The sequence below is a fragment of the Mustela putorius genome, unplaced genomic scaffold (genome assembly GCF_011764305.1).
Source record: "Mustela putorius furo isolate JIRA1106 unplaced genomic scaffold, ASM1176430v1.1 tig00003836_pilon_pilon_pilon, whole genome shotgun sequence".
NCBI lineage: Eukaryota > Metazoa > Chordata > Mammalia > Carnivora > Mustelidae > Mustela > Mustela putorius.
The window spans coordinates 33,554,011-33,570,827 of NW_025421989.1; the positions used below are offsets into that span (position 1 = coordinate 33,554,011).

Genomic DNA, 16,817 nt, shown 5'->3' on the forward strand with positions numbered 1-16,817 from the left:
AAGGCGGTAGGGGAAAAAGAATGCAAATGTTTTCTATTGTATGGACATTGCAAATTCTGTTTGTCTAATCAATCATATATATAACCAATCAATAACGACAGCTAAAATTTATCAAATGCTTATTATATGGCAGACCCTGTATGATCTCCATGTATTAAATCATTTCATCCTCACAGCCCTATAAGATTATTATACTCATTTTCTAGGTGAGCGAGAAATTCAGGTGCAGAGAGAGATTAGGTAACTTGCCCAAAGTTGCCAGTTAGTAAGGGGCGAAGCCACTGATATGGCTACTCCCAGCAAATAAGAATTCAATTCCTTCCTCAAATGTTTCTTTTCTCTCAATATCCAACATATTGGATATCTAAAATGTAAATTAATGCCATATCAATTTTAATGCTTTAATACTTTGCAGAGATACATGAGGCTCCAGGCGATTTGTTGTTTTGTTTCAAGAATAAAACAACAAATCACCATAGGTCATGCGTTTTTTTCCCTCAAATATATATTTCTCTTTATTTTTCTTTCCTTCTTTTTTTTTTGTAGATGTGGACAACCACTACACAATAAAGTACAGCTGAAGGGTCGTGACCTCCTCACTCTAAAGACCTTTACAGGAGAAGAAATTAAGTATATGTTATGGCTATCAGCAGATCTCAAATTTAGGATAAAGCAGAAAGGAGAGGTATGGAGCATTTTCATCTTACTTTCTGATACTACCATCCAGCCTTTTTAAAGACAGCCTTTCCAAAGAAAGAGGGGAAAGAAAATACATTAAAATTCCTAAACAGTAGCTAAGTAATGAAACCACACAGTCAAGGTAATTGATTATCACGGAGTGTACAGACATATAAAAAGCATAAAAATCAGTTATTCAGTGACAAGTCATTGTACTTCTTTCATGTGGAATGTTGAAATTCATTATTAATTGGATCAGGACCTAAGGAATCATTTCTCTGGAAAGATTTTATTTTTCTACCTTCACTCTTCTCTCGGTGCATTTTCTATCAAGTTAAAAATAAGGATGATACTGGTTTTTTTTTTTTTCCTGGCAACCAATTTCAATTAATTAATGCAGCAGCTTCATTTAGGCTGCTTAATTATGAAAGCATATTTGTGTTCCAAGCTGATTCAAAAGCACTTTAAAGAGCTGGTTTCAGGTTGAGGAAGTTTTATACAACCTTGGTTCTCTTATCTATTTCACTAGCTCTCCAAGTTCAGAAAACAGGAGAGTTTCCAACTGCTGTGAGTTGATATTCTCATATAAGACCTGAAATTGGAGAAAAGGTCCCCAAGACCCCAGGCCTAGTCTTCATACTTTGTGTATAAAGAAAGTTAGCTGGCAGGAATCTGTTTGTTCCAGAACTCATCCTATTGAGACTCCATCTCTGAGAAGAGGAAGGAGGAAAGCCCCACCCCACACCCAAACTCTGCAGATTGTTTCCAAATGACTTCCAGAAACAAAGCCTTTGCACTCCCAGGAGGATGTATGATGAAAGCGTAGCTGGGGCTTCATGTTTAGGAGTCTTAATGCCCCATGTTGTGACAGAGTAGCATTGCATCTAGTTGAGAAAACACGTCTGAACCAATCGTTGTCAAGGTCCTTGAACACGGATATGGGTTTCCATGAATTTAGGTAAAAAGATGGTTCCAGTCGGAAATATCAGCATAGTTTGGAACAAGTATTCAGGTTGAACCCAGAGCAACTAATATTTTCTAATTACATGTCAACAAGCTGTAGGAGTTTTCCTGTTCCCTTCCTCTACTTGTAAAGAACATGAAAAGAGGAACACTTTAAATTCACTTTTTAAGTAATATTTTGAATGCTCATTTGGAGGCAGTGATTAATTATTCTACATCTCCTCATACTGTAAAGAATAGATTTTGAAACGTAATCTTTGATATTGGATATAAAATATTTTTCATTTTAATTGTATTCTTGTCCTTAATTTTCAGTATTTGCCCTTATTACAAGGGAAGTCCTTAGGCATGATTTTTGAAAAAAGAAGTACTCGAACAAGACTTTCCACAGAAACAGGTGAGTCCACAGCCAAACTTGCGCTTGTGCTGAGGAGGGGGCCAGAGGGTAAGGATCGGGAGGAGTCGCCCAGTGGGGGAATTTGTCTGTCTTGTTAGCAAGCACAAAGGGAAAACACTGTCACTGGGAGTAGCAGTGTGAGCCTCTGGGTGTTCTTTCCAATTCTCAAAGAAGCTGTAAGCTGAAAGATTAGCGTCATCTGTAGGAATTCCATGAAGACTTGATTACGAGTCCCAAAGAGCTTTTCATGTTCAGTACAAAATGTGAGTGGACACAAAATCTCAGTCCTCAAAGTCATGTGCTCAAGAAATGTGTTTTTTCCTAACAGGTAAAGAGTTTTTTCTTGCTTGTTCTAATTTTGCAGGATGGTGGAAACTGAATCTCCTCAATGTTAGGCATCCTCAACCATTTCAGGGTTTCCTTCATCAATGTAGGCTCTCTTCTCTCTTTCCCCACAGTCATGGGTAAGCCCTAGAGAGTACGTGAAGAAGATCCTGGGCATTGGTAATCAGGGTATCATCAACAGATATCCATACTGGGGTCTGCTGGGACTTCTTTTTTTTTTTTTAAGATTTTATTTATTTATTTGACAGGTAGAGATCACAAGTAGGCAGAGAGGCAGGCAGAGAGAGAGAGGGAAGCAGGCTCCCCATGAAGCAGAGAGCCTGATGCGGGGCTCGATCCCAGGACCCTGGGACCATGACCTGAGCCTAAGGCAGAGGCTTTAACCCACTGAGCCACCAGGCACCCCTCTGCTGGGACTTCTATATCCCCATTGGACCTTGGCTGCAGTTTGCTTCACTCAGATCACAAGACCTGAAATGTTTCTTGGTTTGACTCTCTCAACCCCCTGAAAACTCTCCATGTCATATTGGGTACAGAGATACTGCAAGGCTTTCTCTCTCCTTCTTTCTTTAGGCTGCGTGCCAGGGAGTTCTAGAACATGTGTTGCCTCCTAGAGCTCTGTCTTAAAAGTGAGACATGGGTGTTATTAGCTTTGGGATTCCCCAGACTCATCTGAAATTTCCAGCATGCTTCCCACACTTCAGTAGCAGGCCTGTGGGACAGACCACAGGATACAGTGTCAAAGGTCCATCAGTTTCTGTTTCTGTTGCTGCTCCTCTCCTGCTCCTCATTTTCTGCTCTCAAGTGCCAGTATCAGGGGCTAGGTGATAAAGCAGGAAGAAAAAACTGTCTCTGACTTTCCAAGATTTCTTTCAAATCTACTGTTTGTGCCTGGAATTGTAAGCTATAGAAACTCAGAATTTCTTTTTTCTCAAACTATTAACTCTGTTATGTTTCCAAAAGTCCATTTTGAAACTCAAAAGCCACATATCACCTCTTTTCTTTCTCTGCATTTCTGCTCTGTCAAATCTCCCTGGAATTAATAACATGACTGCTCAAATGGACAAATGGAGAGGATCAAGGAGGAGGCACCACAAAAAAAAAAAAAAAAAAAACACACTACTTGATTCTTCAAATATCTCATCCTGTCTACAAGCATCAGAGCTTTCTAGGGTTAATTAATTAATTAATTAATTTCAGAGAGAGAGACAGACAGAGAGAGAGAGGAGGGGCAGAGAGCGAATCTTAAGCAGGCTCCACATCCAGGGCAAAGCCCAATGCAGGGCTAGATCTCACAACTCTGAGATCACGACCTTAGCTGAAATCAAGAGTCAGATGATGCTTAACCAACTGAGCCACCCAGGTGCCTCATAAGAACTTTCTAGGGTTTAGAAGCAAACAACTACTTCATGCAGTTCTTGCCTTGTAATAATCAGTAATGAGGTTCATCAAATATATAGCAAAATAGAGTTCAGAGGGATTAAGTGACTTGGTAATACAAATAGCACCAGGATTCAGATCTCAAGTTTACTGTTCTTACTAATGCACTCCCCTTGACCCTGGAGAGAAGAAAGGAGGGTGAGGGGAAACACCCATAATGTGTCACCTTGTCTTTTAGTCCCAGGAAGAAAACATGTGAGAACATACTGCCTTTTTAAAAAAAGATTTTATTTATTTATTTGACACAGAGAGAGAGAGAGAGAGAGAGAGATCTCAAGTAGGCAGAGCAGCAGGCAAAGAGAGAGAGAAGCAGGCTTCCTACTGAGCAGAAAGCCCGATGCAGGGCTCGATCCCAGGATCCTGAGATCAGGGCCTGAGCCGAAGGCAGAGGCTTAACCCACTGAGCCACCCAGGTGCCCCTACATACTGCTTTTTAAAGATGGCTCCTTTAAGAAATCATGTTGACATTTGAGGAAAAATAAATATTGCATAAACCAGTCAGTAATTCGCAAATTCTGCTCCTTTATAACACTGACCTTCTATGAGTTGGGCAGAATTTTCTTTTATCATTAGTACTTAAGAGAGGTGTTGTTGTTCTGAAGTCATCAAAAAGATGGATGAGTACATAGACATGAGTACATACCTCAATTTTAAGGTTTTTAAAATTAATTTTTCTTCGTTGTTGGTGTTTTCTACAACTTTTCTCTGTACAGACGCTATGCTATTTTTGATGTCAAATATCCCTGAATAACTGATCAGTTTTGCCACTCACATATAATGTGGTAGTTAAGCTATTCATAAAACCAAGAGGGAAGACTTAATAAGCCTTCGGGTGCAGACCCTGTGCCAAGTGTTCCACATTAATTATGGGGATTATCTCACTTAATCCTTATGACAGTTCCATGAGGACAAGACCATTGAGGAAAACAGGCAGAAACGGGTTCAGCAAATGGCCCACAGACACATAGCTAATAAATGGCAGACCCGGGACTGGAAGCTATGATTAAATGTATTTTTTAAGTATCTAATTTAATTTGAACAGGTCATAGTCATGTTTTATTCCAGTAAAATTGTTTCCACAGATGGCATTAAACATTTTGTTAGACGGTGGTTTTCTATATTGAAGCTCTCTGAAACAGGCACAAAATTGCAAACTGTAACAATAAATACATGAGAAAAGCAACATCTGACCATAAAAAGTTATGGTTCACAGAGTAGTCACCATTATCTTCAATAAATATCCATGAGTCTAATTGTACATGGCACCCAGTCAAACTCAACAGGAGGAGAATCTGTCAGAGTAAGGAGTTGCTTTAAATGTTTACAGAAACAGTAAACCTCAACCAAAACCACAGCAGAGCATTTCTATAAAGCGCATGTGCCTCATCCGTTGTCCTTCGGCACAATTCTTCATCACAACCTGTTATGTTGGTATTCAGAATGGAAGTAGGATGTAATTAAAACTGTCTTTTCTTGCCTCGGATTTGTGCCAGCCTCCTCATAGGAAAGTCCTGGAGGATTCCATCCCCAGCCTGAGTGGCAGAGATACAACCGTATTTCTACTTATCTCAGAGGACAGAATAAAATTCGCCACTCAACTTAAGCCATACAAATTGCTCATGTAATATTTTCATTAAGGTGCAACATGCCTACCGAAAAGTGCACAAATCCTGAAGTATATAGTTCCATGAATTCTTACAGTAAACATATCCTTGCAATTAACACCCAGAGAGAGAGAGAGAAACAGGACATTAAGAGCACCCAGAAGCCCTCCCTTGTATCTCCTTCTAGTTGCTACTCCCCCTACCAAAGGGTAACCATGATCCTGGTTTCTAACACCACAGATTCCTTTTGCCTGTGATGGAGTCATTCAGCATATGATCTTTTGTGTGGGGTATCTTTTGCTCGGCACTATGTTAGTGAGGTGTGGCGACATCGCTGTGTGTAGCTGTAGATCATTTATTCCTCCCCCACTCTGTGTATACGCCTGCCAGGCAAACTGTGCAATTCTCCTGTGTGTCTACCGATGATTATATTCTTTTATTGCAAATTAATTGAGCAGATAGAGGGATACATTTATTAATCTTGGTAAGTGCAGTAGCTGATAGAAAAAACGCACAAGGCATCCTAAGAGAGGGTTCTTTTCATTATTTAACTTTGGCATTTCACTTTCAAGGAGACAGGGAAGCTGATGCTTTCCAAGCTATTTCAAATGTATCATCTTTACGAAGGTGACAATATAAAAAATCGTGATGCTATTCTGCAGGTATGAAAAAGAAGGACAGGGAGGCTCATGGCTGCCTTAGTTCTACCACCAAGAGCCCTCAGAGCCCTCACATTTCTAGTGCATGAATTCTATTTATACCTCTCCTTCCAAAGCTTGCACAGATCTGTGAGGGAAAGAGCAAAATCAGATGTACACTTATCTTCCCAGGCAGAAACCAAGATATTAACAGAAGAAAATCTTTGTTCAAAAATATCCCCCACAAATGCATAAACAGATGACAGATAAAAGCAGACCTCTATGGATGAAGGGTGAAGAGAGAGGCGAGCCCCATCCCTTTGCCCCCTTCTCCTCGGCCATGGTGGTTCCTGGAGGCTTCTCCAAATCCCTGATGCTCTCCAGAAGCACTTATTACCAGCCAGGTCCGGTAAGCTGTGCTTTTAAACTGGGGTCTGAGGCTCCTTTCTGACCAGTGACCACAATTGCAGAGGAAATTCCTTCTCAGAGGCAATGTCCCCCTATCTTATCTCCTTCGAGAACTGCCGAAGTCTTGGACTCCCACTTCTTAACATTTCTATAACTGCTCTCCCTACTCCTATCTCATAAGTCCAGGCTTGATGTGAATCTTCTTTGTAGCTCAAAGAGGAAAGTGAAAAGGCAGCACCCTAATCCTGCATTGTTTTAGCAAAATAACTTTTAGTCAAAGAAAGAGTATGACTTGGAGCAGACCTGCCGAGAGATCTTAAACTGTTTCAAACCTCCCTCCATAGTTTCCAACCCTCAATGACATTCAGTACTGTACTAGGCATACAGTAGGTGCACAATAAATACTTTCTTGGTAAATGTGCAGTATTCACATTTGTGTAGGTGATGTTCCCCGTTTAGAAACAGATTAAATACTCGAGTGATTATGGACTATAATCACTAAATTCCCATCAGTCCACTTCTCACATAATAGAAAATTCTGTTCTTTCTGCTAATAACACTAGGAGACGTTTGCAAGTGAAAAGAATGGGTCCCCTCCCTAGAGTCAAACCCTCCCGCTTTCATTCAATAAGGATTTGTTGAGTCCTTACTATGTACAGTATGTATTCTAGGTTCTTGAGAGTGATAAATCAATGAACAAAACAGAGGAACTTTCCTGCCTTCATTGAGCTTATGTTCTAGTGGGTACACAGACAATAAACAATAGACATAATAAATAAGTGGATGATACAGTATGTTGGAAACAAGGAGAAGAATGTTCCTGGAACTGAGGGCAAAACATCTACTCCATTATTTGAACTTGGCTTTTGCTCTGAGTGAAAGGGAGAATCTTTGGAGGGTTTTTTTTTTAAAGACTTTATTTATGTATTTGACAAGAGGGAGAGTACAAGCACGGGGAGAAATCACAGGTAGGCAGAGAGGCAGGCAGAGATGGGGGGATGCAGAGGGACAGAGAGCTAGATGCAGGGCTCAATCCCAGGACCCTGAGATCATGACCTGAGTCAAAGGCAGAGGCTTAACCCACTGAGCCACTCAGGCACCCCTCTTTGGAGGGTTTTGAGCAGAGGGATATGATCTAAGTTCCATTTTAAAAAGCTCTCTAGGACGGCTCTGTTGAAAATAAACTGCAGGGATTGGGGGTGGAGACAAGATAGAAGCAGTGAGATCCATCAGTAGGTAGCATAATACATGGAGGCAAGGGCAGAGTGGTAGCAGTGGGAGGGGGAAGTGAGAGGGGTTGTGGATATGTTTTAAAGGGACAGCCAAAAGATTTCTGATGTATTGGGTAAGAGAAGAGACCTTAAGGATGACTTCAAGGTTTCTACCTGAGCAACTGTAAGCAGGATGGACCAGGTGGAGCAGGATGGAAAGGAAGATCAAGGGTTCAGCTTGGGAAGTATTGAGTTTAAGAAGTCTGTTAGATACACCAGCAAAGATGTTGAGAAGGCAGTTGGCTATTAGTTTGGGGTATGGGAGTGAGATTTATCCTAGAGATATTTGGGAGTCATCACCATATAGATGGCATTTTAGGCCATGAGTCTGGATATGATTAGAAAGGGAATGAGTATGGATGGAGAGAAGAAGATGAAGGACTGGGCCTGGGGGACATCAAAATTATAAAGATTCTCCTGGGCAATGTGTGAGGAAGTTTATCAAGGAGAAGATGGTGAACAGCTTTGTTAAATGCTGCTAATCCAAGAAAACTGAGAACTGAAATGGCCATTAGATGTATCATTGGCAACTGATGAAAGGAGTTTTGGTGCGGTGTTGGGGGTGGGCAAAGTCTTATGGGGATAGGTTTGAGGGAAATGAGAAAAGAATAACTCAAGAGAGAAAGAAAAAACAAGGTTTTGCTGCAGAGGGAGCAAAGAGTTAAAGGCTTACTGAGCAGGGAAAATAGGGACAAGAGAAAATTTGCATTTGTTTTTTATTAATGAGTGAAAAAATGAGAAGAGAATTTTTATGATGAAGGTAATGTAAGGGAGGAAGGAAAAAATTGCTAGAGCAATGTTCTTGAGTATGCAAGGAGGCATGGTTTCTAGTACACACATGGGACATAAAAAGATCATCTATTCTTAATAGGAAGGAAAGCAGACTATATGGGTACTGATGCTGGCAAATGGGGAAATGGGTGGTGGAATCTGGAAGTTCTCTGATGGCTACTGTTTTTTTAGTGCCCCATGAAGCAAGGTCCCCAGCTGAGTGCTGGCTCTACTTTCCAAAACATATCAAGACTCCAATAACTTTGTCATCATTTCAGGGGCTACCATCCTGGTCCAAGCTATCAACTCTCACACAAAGTTTTGCAAATAGGTCTAGGAACTGGTCTCCCTGCTTCTTCCCTTGCCCCACTACAGATGTTGTATTAAAACATAAGTCTACCATGTGACTCTTCTGCTCCAACCCTCTAAGGGCTTTCTGTCTTACTCAGACAAAAGTCAAAGTTGTTGCTTCCTCTCTACCTACCTTCTGCAACCTCACCTCCTAGTACTGTCCTCCTCACATACTCTGCACCTTTTGCCCTACCAATCTTCTTGTGCCTTGAACCCACCAGTCATGTTCCTTTCTAAGGATCTCAGGACATTCTCTTTCCACCATCTCGTATGTTTCAGTGTGGCTTCCTTGACCACATTCAAATTACAACTCATATTCCTGACATTCCCTATCCCCACCCCCCACTCTATTTTTCTTACAGCACCTATCAACATCTAACATACAACATATTTCATTAACTCATGTCTCTCCCCATTGGAATGTAAGTTCTATGTAAGCAGGGACTTGTACCCTGTTGTTTATAATGCTTTCCCCAGTGCATAGAGTATCACCAAACACATGCTTTTAGAATGAATGAATAAATTTCAGAACCATGCTGTGATGCCAAGGCCTATTATGATCACGCTACAGAGATGAAATGTGCCTTCCACCAAATTTTGGTTTGATTGTTGATGGTGAGGATGCTACACATATACCAGAAGGGTATGAACAGGTTTGTTACTCACATAATGTGGCTTCCTGGGTAGGGTAGGACTGTGTCCCATGTTGGCCTTAGAGTGGCATTAGAGAGTGGAGAAATGATATTGGCCTGGATGTGGATAGGAGGTAAGGTTGGGGTGAAGATTCCCATGCTCAGAGCAGGCCTTGTTTAGTTTGAACCTCCTGCTAGTGCCAAAGGAAGGAGCATGTGCACTTTCTTACTAGCTTGCCCAGATACAGGGTAGAAAGAGAAGGAAGTGTGTGATGGTTGGCTTTACAACTGGTAGTAGTTAAACATCATAAATGGACAGACTCTTTACTACAGGACCCATTACAAGTAGGATCATTACTGTGTTTCATGTTGTCTGACTCTACCTGGGATGTAGCACAGCACATCTGCAAGGGATCTTAGGGCTCTAGGCCAGTTGCCTGATTTTCCAGATGAAGACTGAGTCCAGTTCCACTATATTGTCCTGTCTTTGCAAATTCCAATGTAAGTCGGCTCAGGGCATGGCTCCCCTGTGGTAAACCCTAGGGGCTACAAGTTCTTAAAAACAATCTTGAACAAGGTTTTAAGCTCTTGACTCTCAGAATCCTTGTCTCTAAAATTCTTATATAGAATATCTCCTGTACTTTTGTTAGAGTGAAGATTTCAATGGAAGAATGTTTATTAAGTGTCAGCTTATGGTAGTGTTCTGTTAATAGTCATTGCTAGAGTCGGAACATCGTACCCTCTAGCTAAAAACCATTTGGTTTGGACATATTTAAGCCAACACTCTTAAGCAGTATAAGATAGGTAGGATATAATTATTTCATTCCATTTCAGAAGGAACTACTTACTTCCTCTTTTTTTTTTGACCTACAAATTCTATCAAGGTATAAAATAGTCCCATTACCCTAGAAAGTTCACCAATGCTCCTTCCCAGCTACTCACCCTCTCCAGAAGCAACTGAATTTTAAAATTTCTGTCACTGTCTGGCAGTTTTGCCTGTTCTAGAACTTCATATAAATGGAATTATAGGGGTGCCTGGGTAGCTTAGTGGGTTAAAGCCTCTGCCTTCGGCTCAGGTCATGATCTCAGGGTCCTGGGATCGAGCTCCACATCAGGCTCTCTGTTTGGCGGGGAGCCTGCTTCCCCCTCTCTCTCTGCTTGCCTCTCTGCTTACTTGTGATCTCTCTCTGTTAAATAAATAAAATATTTTAAAAAATAAATGGAATTTTACATCATCTACTCTTTTGTATGTAGCTTCTTTCATCTAGCCTAATGTTTGTGAGATTGATCCATCTTGTATGTATTAGTAGCTCATTCCTTTTTATTACTGAGTAGTATTTCACTGTAAGCCACAATATCCCACACTATAGTTTATTTTCCCATTTTCTGGGATGAATATCATCATATATTTTAAAGAACCAAAACCAGGCATGGCCTCCAAAAGAGAATGATGCCCCATTATTGTCAGGTTCTTAACAATAGGGAGAAGTGGGTACATATCTGAAGGAGAGTTGAGGGTACAGAATTCCCTAGCAGAGACAATAGAGAGCTTTAATGATTTTGACTTTTCAATTGAGATAGTGCCAATTCCTCATAATTTTGTTTTCTACTTTGGTTCGTTTTTTTTTTTTAAGACTATTTTTTTTTCTTTTTATTTTATTACAGGCTTTGCACTTCTGGGAGGACACCCTTGTTTTCTTACCACACAAGACATTCATCTGGGTGTGAATGAAAGTCTCACAGACACAGCCCGGTTGGTAAATCTTCTCTTCAAAGCTTATTTCAGAAGTGGTGAATTTCAAAAAGAAAATATACTTCTCTTTAAATAACTCCCCTCCCCCCCCCGCCCTGCTCAGCATTGTTTTGTACTGTTCTCTGTTTCCTCCCTTCTCTCTTTGCCTGATGTTCCGAATGTTTCTCCCTTCATCCTCTGGTTACTTTCTGTGGTTTAAGATAATTTTCTTCTTAGCAATTTGAAGAGATTACTGATTATAAAATTTCAAACTCAGGGAAACTTAGAAAGTGTCAAGTGTAACTCATATTTTACAGTTGAAGAAATAGATGTCCAGGGAAACTGACATGGTCAAAGACTCATAACTAGTTAGCATCAGAGCAAGTAATACTATTAATAGCTAACATTTATTGAGCATTTAATATGTGTTAGGCATTGTTCTAACTCATTTAATCCTATAACAGCCCAAATAGATTGACATAAAGAGGTGAAACAACTTAATTAGGAATGTACTAGCTACTATAATATAAAATCTCGAAATGTTGGTGGCTAACATAGTGTGGATATTCCTGATTGGTAAGACAAAAGAATTTATCTACCCCATTTGAATTGCTAAAGAGATTTGAAATAACTCATCTTTAAGCCTTTTAGTGACATTATTTCAGATGGGACAATGTTAGTATTAAGAAGTGCTGTGTTCATCTTCTGGATGCATGGAACTAAAAGAATAAGTAAACATGAATGAGTTTTTCTTCCAACTATGCTGCCACTGACTGGGATTACATTTGCCTAATAATTCTGGTTCCACGAAAGTAAACTAAACTTTACTCAAAAGCAAATATTACAAGCAGGTTAAGGGATGAAGCCCAGGGCACATCCAGGAGAGAAGTTTTAGTGGAGATTCGCCACAGAGAACCAAGAGAACGATGGTGAATAAGTCCCGTGTGAAGTAGTGGCTGGAAAAGAATAAAGCTAGAGGAATAGCTGAGCATCCAATAAAGGGTTACTGAGTGCAGACTGGCTGTGAGAAAGAGGTCAGGACCCAGAAATCAGTGGAGTGGGCAGGACCCTAAAAACAACAGACAAATAACCAAGCATGGGTTGAAAGCTGAGAATGAGTATAAATGTGTTCTTTTCTGTGCTCGCTCTCCACACAATTCCCACTGCAAGTCCTTAGTTAGAGGAGCTCTACGCAGATACTAAGAAAAACAATCTGCTCACAAGTTCCAACATAATTGGAACCTTTTAGTCTATATAATTAGTTCCACTGCTACATGGATATATGGATAAATAAATGTGGATCCATAGAATTAATTCTGATCATTCCATCTTATCCAAGAGTCTGAATAAAAATAATTGCTCTTCTCTAGAAGGTGGATGTCTTGTACTATTATATCAAAATCTTTGTAAAAACCTTAAAAATTACATATTATTGGCCTAGTTTTATCGACAACAAAACCATGACTCAGAAAAGTAATGGAGCTTAGCAACTAAGTCAGCATTTAGATCATGCTCTTTTTTTTCTTTAAGGTGATGCTGTTTTGACTATTCCTACTACCTCTTATGGATAGCCCATAAGAGTGGCAGTGAAATACATTATGGAAAGCATTGGCTTGCATGTCATGAGGCCCCCAAGACCACCCCATGTTTGATGATTCACTAGGAGGATTCATGGATTCATGGACTTAGCATACAGTCATAATATTCACAGCTGTGATTTATTACAGTGAAAGTATACCAAGCACAATCAATGAAGGAAAAAGGCACACGTAGCAAAGGCCAAGGAAAACCAGGTGCAAGATTCCAAGAGTCCTTTCCCGGTAGAGTCATTCAGGACACCTTTAATTCCCTTAGTAACAAGTTGTGACAATGCCTGTGAAATGCTGCCAACCAGGGAAGCTCTTTAGAGACTCAGTACTCAGGGTTTTTATTGGGGGCTGTTCACATAGCATCCTCTGTTTGACATGTACCCAAATGCAGACTCTCAGAAGGAAAGCTGGTGTTCACTTTAAACCATATTTTTTTAAAGATTTTTTTTATTTATTTGACAGAGAGAGATCACAAATAGATGGAGAGGCAAGCAGAGAGAGAGAGAGAGAGAGAGAAGCAGGCTCCCTGCTGAGCAGAGAGCCCGATGCGGGACTCGATCCCAGGACCCTGAGATCATGACCTGAGCTGAAGGCAGCGGCTTAACCCACTGAGCCACCCAGGTGCCCTAAACCATATTTTTTTAAGAAAAAAAAATTAGGCACAGTAAGCCACTGTTATCAGTCCTGGAAACCTTCTTCAAATCAAAGTTCCCAGATGCCATCCAAAGGCCAACATTATATGCAGGCCTTTCTTTAAAAAAAAAAAAAATTATTTTATTTATTTATTTGAGAGAAAGAGAGTGAGAAGGTGGGAATATCAAGAGGGTCTCAAGCAGGCTCTGCTCCACCCTGAGCACTAAGCCTGACATGGGGATTGATCTCGCAACCCTGAGATCATAACCTGAACCAAAATCAAGAATCATGTGCTTAACCGACTGAGATACCCAGGTACCCCCATGCAGACTTTTAAAAGGCTATCAGTCAGGCATGGCTTGAAAATTATAAGGCTTGAGATCTAGTCCAAGCTTTGCCACTTACCTATCACTGTGACTCATAAGTGAAAACTTCCCTGGATCTTAGTTTCCTTTTCTATAAAATGAGGGCTTCTATAAAATGAGACCCTTAAGGTGCAATTTATACTTTCCATTGCATGTGAATGGATTAGGTATCAAGTGGTGGTGCTTACACAGAGGTGTATCTCAAGGCAGAACTCTAGGCCCCACACTCAGAAATTTTAATTCTGCAGCGAGAGCTCAGATCGTTTTCAGGAATCTATAACAAGCTCTTCAAATGATTCTGTTGCCCGGGTGGCCAGACCATAATTTGCGAAACCCTGAATTAGAAGGCTCTGTAGTAATCTTGGGGTATTGTGCTGTCAATCTATGCTAGAGTGTGAGTGAAGGGAATGGTAAAGAAGGGATAGCTAATAAAATATGTATATGGTTTCAAGATAACTTATTGTGAAGGGTACATTGATAGTGGAGAAAGAATGATTTCAGATTTGTTATTCTTTTTTAAAATATTTTATTTATTTATTTGACAGACAGAGATCACAGGTAGGCAGAGAGGCAGGCAGAGAGAGAGAGAAAGAGAGAGAGGAGGAGGAAGCAGGCTCCCCACTGAGCAGAGAGCTTGATCCCAGGACCCAGAGATCATGACCTGAGCCAAAGGCAGAGGCTTTAACCCTCTGAGCCACCCAGGCACCCCCAGATTTGTTATTCTTAAAATATATGTGGGTACATTAGCAGAAGCAGAAAACTGAAAGGAGTTTCTGCTTTGGAGAGTAGGTGCTAGATTAGGTATTAGACATATTGCATTAAAGGCTGAACCTCCGATGCAAATGTCCACTAGCCACTGGAGATAGACCTTGGATGAAGCTGAGAGCTGGATAAATAGAACCATAAACTCGGTGGTAGAAAATGAGCTCCAGAATTTCCTTGTGGGAGAATTGCAGAAGGCTGAACCTTAAGGACAGGTGCAGTTAGGGAAGGCAGAAGGAAATACTTAGGGTACAAGGAGAATAAGCATAGTGCACTAACAGAAGAGGCTGAAATGAGCAATGGAGACGTCAGAAAGAGGGGCACAGTAGCTTCTGTGGAATCTGACTTTCTTCTATGTACCCCATTACTGCTTAATCTGCCAAAATATCTGACAAACAAGATATGGCTGAAATTCAGAAATTCAATAAATCTAAATTGAAGAAGGCAAGAGAAATCCACCGCCTTTCACAGAAGCAATTGAATTGGAGAAGCAAGGAAGTGAATCTTAATGACATCTACCCTGCCAATATGCAGCGTACAATCCATAGCAATTGCCTCCTTGCTTTTTGTGGAAATCCAACTTTGTAAGATGCAAAGAGATTGGATGATGTTTAAATGACAGTGCTGGCCTTTTCAAATCAAGAAGATGGTGCACACCTGACACTGATTGATGGTGTTGCTTCTCCATCTGCCTGTCTGGCTACTTTGGGGGTCCGGGGAAATGAAAACAGTGACTGCCCATTGATGAAAGGAGAATGTAAGGGGGAATACAGTGAATATGGCAACAAGAAAAAAAAAAAAGGCAAAACTGGGCTAGTCTCCTAAAAGCTGTTAAGTGCAATTTCCAAATTGTTAATTATTTAGTCAAATGATTTAATTATTTGTGTATTCAAAAATATTTATTGAATGCCTAGCTTTTCTTCCAGGAATTGTTTTAGCACAGAATAAAATGCTGATCAAATCAAACAAAATCCTTGTTGGAAATTATATTTCAGTGGGAGGAGGCTTTCACTTAACAAAGCATGAATAGAACAGCAGGTTGGGATATGTCCTATGATGCAGCAAAAGCAAGGTGATCTGTGGGTCGGGTGGGGCTGACTTTAGATAGTGTGGTCAGGAAAGGCCTCTCTCCAGGGAGATGACAGTTGAGAACAGACTGAAAAGGCAGAGGCAGGTATGCAAACCTGTGGGAAAAAGCACTACAGATAGGAAAAGCTGCTACAAAAGCTTAAGGCAAGAACAAGTTTAATGTATTCAGGAACAGAAGGACGGCAAGCAGTATTTTAAAATTTGCAAACAAACATATTTTAGATATTCAAATAATTTAAGAGGTACCCTTACAAGTTAGTCCTGTTTCAGCCACCAAAGGAAAGATCAACCAGACCAAGAAGTACCCAAATACACATCCAAAATAAAACGTGTTGCTCTTTCTTGACTACAAGAATAAAACCTGTCCACTCTTCAAAATATCATGGGTAAATTCTCCTTAGCTAAGTCTGAGTTCAGTATTGTGTAATCTGGGGGTGCTAATGGGGAATAGGGGCACACTGAGATGGAACTGTTGGCTGATATTGTGGAAGAGCTGGTGTGTCAGGGTCACCCAAATCACCCGCAGTTTCAAGAATTCATTAGGAGGACTTACTCATAGGACACAACAAATGGTCATACGAATGGCTAAGATCCATAACAAAACAAAACAAAAACAAAAACAAACAAATAAAAACCTATAAAACAAAACCAGCAAAGGGAAATGTACTTGGGGCCAAGTCCAGGGTAGACCAGGCACAAGCTTCCAAGGGTCCTCTCCCTGTAGAGCCACACAGGACATGTTTAATTCCCCCCCAGCAATGAGTTGTGTCAACACATGCTAAATGTTGTGTATCAGGAAAGCTTGTTAGAGACACAGTTCCCAAGACTTTTATTGACAGCTGGTGACCTGGGCACCCTCAGCCTATTATAAACCCAAATTCTAGAATCCCAGAAGGAAGGGAAGTGTTCGGTATAATCCATAGTGTTTATACAATTTAGGCAGTGAGCCATCCTTACTATATCCATGAATGGTGGAAACCCTCCAAAAGTCCAAGTTCCCAGATGCCTGCCAAAGGCCAACCCTGGAAATGGGCATTTCAAAGACAGCCATCTCAGGACTGCTGTGTTAACTCATGTTTTGCACCACTGGGCTCTCATCTCTTATGGATTTTGCTAAATGTCCTTTACCTAGATACACTCTAACTGGTA

General features: G+C 40.6%; 1 protein-coding gene and 1 pseudogene across 1 annotated transcript in view; both read left to right on the top strand.

The window, feature by feature from the left end:
• Positions 1 to 16,817, top strand: part of OTC (ornithine transcarbamylase) — a 62,755-nt gene that overhangs the window by 12,234 nt on the left and 33,704 nt on the right. Inside the window, exons 2-4 of the mRNA XM_004754893.3 lie at positions 547 to 685; positions 1,957 to 2,038; positions 11,164 to 11,251. Coding sequence (XP_004754950.1) covers positions 547 to 685; positions 1,957 to 2,038; positions 11,164 to 11,251 — 309 coding nt within the window. The remainder of the gene's footprint in view (positions 1 to 546; positions 686 to 1,956; positions 2,039 to 11,163; positions 11,252 to 16,817) is intronic.
• On the top strand, positions 11,770 to 15,402 carry LOC123394698 (annotated as a pseudogene).